The sequence below is a fragment of the Chiloscyllium plagiosum genome, chromosome 20, assembly GCF_004010195.1.
Source record: "Chiloscyllium plagiosum isolate BGI_BamShark_2017 chromosome 20, ASM401019v2, whole genome shotgun sequence".
In the NCBI taxonomy this organism is placed as follows: Eukaryota; Metazoa; Chordata; class Chondrichthyes; order Orectolobiformes; family Hemiscylliidae; genus Chiloscyllium; species Chiloscyllium plagiosum.
This window is the reverse complement of record NC_057729.1, coordinates 1,981,941-1,991,892: the sequence shown is the minus strand read 5'-3', so window position 1 is coordinate 1,991,892 and position 9,952 is coordinate 1,981,941. Positions and strand designations below refer to the sequence as shown.

The window sequence follows — 9,952 nt, the reverse complement described above, 5'->3', positions numbered from 1 at the left end:
ACCCCCCACCCCCCACCGGGGTGGACACAGAGGAAAGCTCTCTCTGTACTGTCCCCATCAAACACTCCCAGGGCAGTTACAGCACAGGATTATATACAGAGCAAAGGCCCCTCTGTACTTATCGGATGCCCCCAGTATAGGGACAGCACAGGGTTCCTTACAGTGTAATGCTCTTCCTATACGATTGTTACCAAATGCTATCCAGATATGAAACTTGGAAGCTTGCGTGCCAGAAAAATCCCACGAATGCAATCCTTTCCAAATCTGTGTACGGTTCTGTTTTTTAAAGTTGTTATTGAATCTGCTTTTATCATCCTTTCAAGCAGTTCGACTCAGATTACTGTGTGAATCAACAAATCTGTGCTGCCTCTGGTTCTCATATCTACCATCTGGTTATTCACCCCTCCTGATAGGGGAAACAAATTCTCCTCCTTTTAATCCGTCAACAATGTTTATTAAATTAGAATACGTGAATAAATCTCTCCCTAACACTCTGCTCTGAGAGTAACCCCCAGGCGCTCCAGTGTCTCCATGTTAATGGAAGCTCCTAATCCCTGGAATCGTTCTAGTGAATCTCTGCTGCATCCTGAGCAAAGCTTTGACAACCTTCGAAATTGAGATGGCCAGATTTGGGCATAATCCTGCAGCTGAGCTTTAACCAGTGACTTAGAAAGGTCAACCTATTTGTGGGTTTTTTTGTCTCTGTTTATGCAGGTCAAGGTCCAGTGAGCTTCTTTAAGCAGACTTCTCAACCTGCAAGGTTTTACATGTTACAGATCCCCACGTTAACACTGAGGGAGGGTGATAGAAACTAATTGTACAATCTTTCTGCCAGTATATATCATTCACACTACTCTACATCAAATAAATAAAATCTCTCCTTATTTATACATTTTTGATAAACCTCTTTGAAATCTCAGGCTGTAATGGAAAGATCAGGTGAGGCTAATACAGTAGTTATAATTCATTTGGGTTTTCAAAAGACGTGCAAAAGACTAATTATTGAGGTCACTAGTCTGTGAACAAACACTGGAATGACTATAAAATATGATTGCATGTAAAAAGGTACTTGGCTTGGCAAATGGTGGGAAGTGGTGTGCCTTGGGATCACTGCTGTTCATAAAGTCCGGAGTCAAAGTATCATTTCAAAACTTGGCAAGGGCACCAAATTGGAGGTTCAAATAATATAGTTGCTGCACGAGCTTAGCAAGGGGGCCTTGGTTTTAATGGTTGTGAGGTAGTTTATTTTGGTAGGAAGAATAAGGAGGCTACGTGCTTGGGGAAATAAATATAGTATAGGGTCAGGGATCACAGGAGCATGTCCACACAAACCGTAAAGCAGCATCTCAGCTCAGGGAGGCCATTCCTAATGGAAAAAAAATCCAACAAAGCACTGGAGTCTGTTTGAAAACAAAGTTTTGCAGGAGCTCAGCAGATCTGGCAGCATCTGAGGAGAGAGTAGTAGAGTTAATATTTCAGGTCATGACCGTTCATTGTAAGTGGGGAAATATGAGAAATGTCCTGGGTTATAAGTTTGTGAAAGAAGGAAAGGGCACTGGATAAAGAAGCAAATCTGACAGGGTGGGAGACAGGGATGATTCAGTGACAAAACAGTTGGCACTGCAGGGCTAAATGGAGTGACGGACGGGTAAAGGAACAGCACGGTGAATGGAGATATCGTGAATTGCAGAAATAATTGAAACCAAAACTTGAAAGCAAAAAAAGATGAAAAGAGTAAATCTGAAACATGTAAAGAATGAGGAAATGGAATCGGGGCAGAGATTACAGTGGGGAATTTGTGACGAGTCTGTCCAATGGAATAATGAGGTGCTCTTCCCTGAGCTTACCCTGCCTTTCACTAGAATACTGCAGGAGGTGGAGGACAGAGAGAGCCGTGTGGGAGTGAGGTGGAGGATTCAACACCAGGTTACTGGATACTCAGTAAACAAAAAGTCACCCTTCTCAATGTGGAGGAAACAGTATTGTGAGAAGTGAATATATAATACAAAATTGAAAGTGGGAAATCACTTTTTTGATTTGACAGGAGTAATTTGTGATATTTGTCATTGAGAAGGTCAGGGTTTGCCACAGTATGTTTGAACTATTATATCTAGCAAAGAAACTGTGAGTTTACTCTTAATAGTAATAAACAATAGTATTTATTTATTTAACAATTAATATTATATTAACAAAATACATGACAAACTAACAATTTGTGCTTTAACTTAACCTTGGATAGTTATATCCCACCACACTAGATCTTGGCCTTGATCCATGTGGCGGTGATTGACTGGTTGTCTTCTCCCTGTAGTCCCAGGGGTGTTTCTCTTCTGGGTGGTTGGTCTCAAGTTGCCGCTCCTCATGATGGTGTTCGGACAATTCTTATACTGAGAAGTCTTTGTGCCCTTTGGGAGGGTCTTCAATATCTGCAAATACATCGATCAGGACTTGATCATCTTGATCAATTGGACCTAGCCAGGCAGTGACACGTTGATGGCAGGGTGGTCCTTGAGCATTAATTCCTGGAGGTGTTAGGGGACTTAGGTCAGGCAGCTCTTTCCAAATAAGGTTGTGAGGTGTTAAATAACTCGATGTCCTGGGGCTGGCATTCAGGTCACTTCTATTCAGTTCCAATTCAAGTGTGTATTGTATGGTCTGCAGCTGCTGAGTCAATTACATACGCTCTGCTGTAGCTGCAGCCTGTCTGGATTCTGCAGCCTGTTTATTCCAGAGTCCTGGAGCACAGTCACTTTTGGTCAAACCTTGTCTTAATTTTCCAGCACGCCTCATTTATTGTCCATTTGTCATAAATCCATCATTTGGAGCAGCCTGTCCAGCCACAAAGGACAGGTGTTCCATCTCCCGTATTTGTGCCAGTCTGAACAATTGGCTAGGGAAGGATTGGATCGTTGAGGGCTGACTGAGGGTTGGGCGTGGGTGTTGTCGATAGATGAGCTCCTTTGGAATATGCAATGGGGAAGATGTGTTTATGCCACCAAGTTGGAAGTGGCAGAAAACGCAGAGGATGATCCATTCCTGACTCTAGAAGGACAAGGAAATAGATGAAAGCAGGCAAGTGGAACAAGCAGTCAAGGGTACCGGGTACCTGGCAGTGGTTTCTGTTAACCTGTTTCCATCAGTGACTTCATGTATTTTGACAAAATCATTAACTTTTGCAATGACCATGGGAGTGATGGAACTTGAGAATCAGTACATGTTCCCAAGTGAATTGTAATAAAGTTCCGTGTCTTTGCTGTCCTTGTCCTTCCAGATTTTAGAGGTCATGGGTTAGAAGGAAAATAGTACTGAGACTGAGGGTTAATGCTACAGTGAATTGGTTGAAAGGCTGGCCGTGTGTTGCATTCCTCAGTGTGAGGGGATGGGGTGATGTTCCACCTTACTGGGGTAGCGCAGTGGGAATCAAGCCCTGCTATTCCTGAAGTCACAAAATTTAATGTTAGCATGAAAAATTCCCCAATTTCACTGTCATAGACCCAGGATGACAAAGTGCAGACCAGGTTTCTGTACTTAAGCAAATTACTCATTTTTATGAGTAATTAAACTTTAGCTACAGGTAAACAATTCTGAGACATCAACATGTCACTGTATTGGTTAAAACTCTAAACCCCTTATACATGTGACCTTCCACACAAACAGACACAGGCTAAAAACATGGGTGTTATGGATGAGAGGAAACTGGGAAAACAGTTCACTGATCCCTATACACAGGCTTGCTGTCCTGGCTCTTGTGCTGATCAAAACTCTGTTCCTCAGTCTTCCTCCTCTGAGTGCTTTCATTGGGTGGCAGGAGATGAGTTATTAACTAATGATCATGGCTTGCACAATAGCTGGAAGGAAAACACATTTGGTCGTCTTCAGTATTACAGTGGCTTTTACTGCAGAGAACAGAGATCTGAAGACTCATTATTTTATTCATAGTCCCAAAGTAAGTTCCCTGCGAATCAATCACATGGTTGTTGGCAGAAAGAGGGTGTTTGTGGTCAATAACTGGTTTTGAATTAACTACTTGTTGCCAGCTGAAACTCCACTTGTACACATCCCTTGGCTCCAGGTTATTCAATGAACTACACTTGCACGTGTGGACAAGTTAGACCAAAGTGTCTGTTTCTGTGCTGTATGAGTCTACGACTCTATAACTACTGCTTGAACAGTCAGTTTTTTAAAAATAATGTTTGCCATGACTGTTAGGTTATCTCTATTCAAAACGTGAGGCAATCCTTAGTTTTGAAACAATTAATTCTGCATATCAGTTCATGATCAGAAATACAGAAAATTAAGAAGTGAGCTTTTAGTGATGGGTTTTGATGCTGCATGAATTGCTGTCATGATGACCTTACAAGGTCTCCCTGCTTTCCAGAACCCCTGGAACATTATGATTAAGCACCGCCAAGTTGCTCGAAGGGGCCGGAGGTCACAGATGGCAGTGAGGTAAGATTTTACTGTGTGTTTGTGTGTGTATATACTGGCCTCAAACCTAGTCCAGGATCAGGAACCTGCATATTAGATGTGAGCTTGGAAATAAGATTTTTTAGAAATCTGTTAATTCTGGCGAGCACCAATATCAGGCCAGGTTACTAAATTATTCTTAAATACCCACCTGGGTCCATCAGTCCCCTGTAAAGGGAATCCGCTATCCTATGTGACTCCAGTCACTCAGTACATGGCTGACTTAGGGCAAATGGTGTTGGATAATAAGTGGAGAATTGCAAGTATCTCACTGTCCTAGAAAATAGAGGTACCTTCAGCCTTTGTCTATATCTGTGTATCTGACCAGTTGTGTGAGACAATCTGTGTTTACAACTAGCATCATAAGACTTTAGGACTTTTATGCATTTCTGATCACCAGGTTAATTGGGCAGATCAATGCTGGGGGATTTCCTGTCCAAGAATAGAGATCAGTTGACTGAAATAATGTAGCAGTATAAAACACGAGAAGTGAATTTGATGTCACCTTAAACTCTGTAAGAACCTCAATATGTCAGGTTCAGAATCTCAGTGTAAAAGTAAGTAGAATGGCTAACTTGGGGATTGCCTTATCCTCAGCCTGGGATGTATGCGACAGAGCCTTCTTTTTATTCTCCTCTGTGTATTGAAGAGATGCTGCTCCCCCATCACTCTTACTGCCTCTAAGAGACTATATTGTGTTGGTACTGTGAAGCAGCAGTGCGGACTGCCGAGCCATCATGATGCCCCAGGTGGCTTACAGGATGGAAATGGTATATACAGCATTACACATTCTTCCACAGGTTAGAACTGGTTCTGAAAGGAGCTGCAGATAATCATGCGATGTCAGATAATCTGTTAAAAGGTGCTTTTGTCAAAGAGTTCAAACAGGTGAAATCTATACTCTCTGCTTTCACCAGCTTCACCAATCCAAATGTATCCATGGATTTATTGCGAACTGTCCTGCAGCCCCACATCAATGAAGAGATTCGTGCTGTTATCAATAAGTACACCAAGGTAAGCCGCACGAGCCTAAGCACTCTTCGACGATTAGGTTCGGGAAAGCATGTCTGTGCTGTTCACTTTGGATTAGTAGATTAAATTCCACAGACTGGTCTCAGATTTATAGTATTTTGGTCCTGTATTCAGCTTTTTATAAATACATCCCACAATTTCTTTGTAGTTGAACAGTGTTGAATAGTCTGCTGGCCTTGGCTTCTGTCTTATCCTGTTGAAGTTACCATAATCAGAATTGTACATCTTAACTATTAAAGCATTTCCTTCACAACTTTGACATTTGAACTTTGTCATGGTTTATGATTACTATTAGATCAATGTTGCTTTACTGTTTGATTCTTAACTTAGTCATGGGAAATAAGCAGCCAATTGGAAGTTGGTAATGATGCTGATTGAACGAGCCAGTGCAGGGCTGATGGGCTGAATGTAACAATACTGACAGGTCCGACTCATCATTGAATCTGCACTGACCTAGTCTGTCATCGGCACCACAGCATATTGTTCTAGAAAGCTATCTTGATCACACTCAGAAAATTTGTTTGTGACTCTGCCCTTATATTGTAATTCTTACAGATATTTTTATATCACCCTGTTTCACTGTGTAATGACAGGACTGGCAGCTTAATATTCCAGGATACAAATGCTACAGGAAGGACAGAAGGGGAAGCAGTAGAGGAGAGGGAGTGGCCTTTTTGATAAGGGATAGCATCACAGCTGTGCTGAGGGAGGATATTCCCGGAAATACATCCAGGGAAGTTATTTGGGTGGAACTGAGAAATAAGGAAGGGATGATCGCCTTATTGGGATTGTATTATAGACCTTTAAGCAAAAAGGAATTTATTTAAACACAGCAGTTGAAACACGAACATTGGAGCTAATAGAATTATGGTCACTGACCCCAAAGTACTCCCATAGTGACACTTCAGTCACCTACCCTGCCTTATTCCCCAAGTGTAGGTCAAGATTTGCACCTTCCTTGGTAGGTACATCCACATACTGAATCAGAAATTTTTCTCGTACATGCTTAACAAATTGCTTTCCATCTAAATCCTTAACACAATTGCAGTCCCAGTCCATGTTTGGAAAGTTAAAATCCCCTACTATTACCACCTTATTATTCTGACAGATAACTGAGATCACTTTATGGATTTGTTTCTCAATTTCCCGCTGACTGTTGGAGTGGGGGGGCGGTCTTTAGTATAATTTCAATAAGGTGATCATCCCTTTCTTATTTCTCAGTTCTATCTGAATAACTTCCTTAGACGTATTCCCAGGAACAATCTACCAAAATACAGCCATTTTAAGATAGTGATGGTAAAGGATAGACTGGATCTAAAAGTTAAAGATCCAAATTAGAGCAAGACCAATTTTGACAGCATTGGGCAAGAACTTTCAAAAGTTGATTGGGGGCGGATGTTTGCAGGTAAAGGGATGGCTGAAAAATTGGAAGGCTTCAAAAATGAGATAACGAAAGTCCAAAGACAGTATGTTCCGGTTAGGGTGAAAGGCAAGGCTGGTAAGTGTAGGGAATGCTAGATGATTGGGGAAATTGAGATTTTAGTTAAGAAAAAGAAGGAAGCATATGAATAGACTGCAGGGATTAAGTGAATCCTTAGAGTATAAAGGCAGTAGGAATGTACTTAAGAGGGAAATCAGGAGGGCAAAAAGGGGACATGAGATAGCTTTGGCAAGTAGGATTAAGGAGAATCCAAAGAGTTCATTCAGGACAAGAGGGTAACTAGGGAGAGAATAGGGCCCCTCAAAGATCAGCAAGGCAGCCAATGTGTGGAACTATAAGAGATGGGAGAGATACTAAATGAGTATTTTGTGTCTTCCATTTTACTGTGGAGAAGGGCATGGAAGATATGGAATGTGGGGGAATAGATGGTGACATCTTGAAAAATGTCCGTATTACAGAGTAGGTGGTGATAGATGTTTTAAAATGCATAACGATGGATAAATCCCCATGACCTGATCAAGTGTACCCTGGAACTCTGTGTGAAGCTAGGTAAGTGATTGCTGGGCCTCTTGCTGAGATATTTGTATCATTGATAATCGCAGATGAGGTGCCGGAAGACTGGAGGTTGGCTAACGTGGTGCCACTGTTTAAGAAGGGTGGTAGGTAAAGCCAGGGAACTATAGACAAGTGAGCCTGACGGGTGGTGGGCAAATTGTTGGAGGGAATCCTGAGGGACAGGATTTACATTTATTTGGAAAGGCAAGGACTGATTAGGGATAGTTGGCATGGCTTTGTGCATGGGAAATCATGTCTCATGAATTTGATTGGGTTTTTTGAACAAGTAACAAAGATTATTGAGGGCAGAGTAGTGGATCGATATGGACTTCAGGAAGGCGGTCGACAAGGTTCCTTGTGGTAGACTGGTTAGTGAAGTTAGATCACATGGAATATAGGGAGAACTAGCCATTTGGATGCAGAACTGGCTCAAAGGTAGAAGACAGAGGGTGGTGGTGGAGGGTTGTTTTTCAGACTGGAGGCCTGTGACCAGTGGAGTGTCACAAGGATTGGTGCTGTGTCCATTGCTTTTAATCATTTATATAAATGATTTGGATGTGAACATAGGAGGTACAGTTAGTAAGTTTACAGATGACACCAAAATAGGAGTTGTAGTGGACAGCGAAGAAGATTACCTCCGATTACAACAGGATCTTGATCAGATGGGCCAATGGGCTGAGAAGGAGTTTAATTCAGATAATTACGAGGTGCTGCATTTTGGAAAGGCAAATCAGGGCAGGACTTATACACTTAATGGTAAGGTCCTGGGGAGTATTGCTGAATGAAGAGACCTTGAAGTGTCGGTTCATAGCTTCTTGAAAGTGAAGTTGCAGGTAGATAGGATAGTGAAGAAGGCGTTTGGTATGCTTTCCTTTATTGGTCAGAGTATTGAGTACAGGAGTTGGGAGGTCATGTGGCTGTACAGGACATTGGTTAGGCCACTTTTGGAATGTTGTGTGCAACTCTAGTCACCCTCCTATTGGAAGGAAGTTGTGAAACGAAAGGGTTCAGAAAAGATTTATAAAGATGTTGCCAGGGTTGGAGGGTTTGAGCTGTCGGGAGAGGCTGAACGGGCTGGGGCTGTTTTCCCTGGAGTATCGGAGGTTGAAGGGTGACCTTATAGAGACTTATTAAATCATGAGGGGCATGGATAGGGTAAATAGACAAGGTCTTTTCCATGGGATGGGGGAGTCCAGAATTAGAGGACATAGGTTTAGGGTGAGAAGGGAAAGATACAAAAGAGACGTAAGGGGCAATGTTTTCACGCAGAGGATGGTGTGTGTATGGAATGAGCTTCCAGAGGAAATGGTGGAGGCTGGTACAATTGCAACATTTAAAAGGCATCTGGATGGGTATATGAATAGGAAGGGTTTAGAGGGATATGGGCCAAGTGCTGGCAAATGGGACTAGATTATGTTTGGATATATCTGGTTGGCATGGACGAGTTGGACCGAAAGGTCTGTTTCCATGCTGTATATCTCCAGGACTGTATGTAAACTTAACCGACTTGATACAGCAACTTAACTAAGAAATTGTTCCAGGCCAGTAAACTTCTGTAAACGCACCCTATGACAGAAGGGTAAATTGTAACTCAGATTCCTGCAGTCAGGAGGAACAACATCCAAAGAGATTTCAGGGCGAAAGTCAGTCAGGAATAATTTCCTTGACTCCAGCATCTTGAGTACCACAGGTAACCCAAATTCGAGAAAAACTGAACTGGGAGAACTGGCCACTCCCCTCGCACTGTTCAACTAGGCTCTTTCTTAGAACCCTTGACATCTCTGTTTCTATGACTACTCTTTCTTAAAAAAAACCCAAGGACCAAGTAACCTTGTCAAAGTGACAGCAGCGTCACAAGCTCTCAGTAACTGACTTGGTGCTACGTATATGCAAATCAGTAGAATGGTTTTCCCGATTCCAATTTTTTAAATCAGTTTTGTGATGGCTGCTTAGTACCAAGTTGAATGTTGCCTTTGGAAAGGACAGTCACTCTCACTGCTTTATGGATTAAATTCTTTATTCGTTTTTGGTCCAAAGCAGAAATGTTGTCAGCAATCAAATGTCCCTGGTGGAACCCAAACTGAGCAGGTTCTTGCTGAGTAAGTGGTGGTTGATAGTTGGACCTCAAGAAAGAGACTTTGTGGAGTGCCTCAGAGACGGATTCTTAGAATAGCTGGTGCTGGAGATGACTAGGGAGAAGGCAATTCTGGATCTGGTTTTGTGCAATGAACCAGAATTGGTCAGGGACCTCGAAGTGAAGGAGCCATTGGGAAGTAGTGACAATACAATAAGCTTCAATCTGCAATTTGAGAGGGAGAAGGTACAATCAGAAGTGACAATATTTCTGTTGAATAAAGGGAACTATAGAGCTATGAGGGAGGAGCTGGCCAAAGTTCAATGGTGCAATACCTTAGCAGGGATGACAGTGGAGTAACAATGGCAGATATTTCTGTGTAT

General features: G+C 42.2%; 1 protein-coding gene across 1 annotated transcript in view; it reads left to right on the top strand.

Annotated features, from left to right (window-relative positions):
• Nucleotides 1–9,952, top strand: part of LOC122559940 (deoxynucleotidyltransferase terminal-interacting protein 1) — a 39,743-nt gene that overhangs the window by 364 nt on the left and 29,427 nt on the right. The window contains exons 2-3 of the mRNA XM_043710049.1: nt 4,379–4,449; nt 5,385–5,481. Of these exons, the coding sequence (XP_043565984.1) occupies nt 4,379–4,449; nt 5,385–5,481 (168 nt within the window). The remainder of the gene's footprint in view (nt 1–4,378; nt 4,450–5,384; nt 5,482–9,952) is intronic.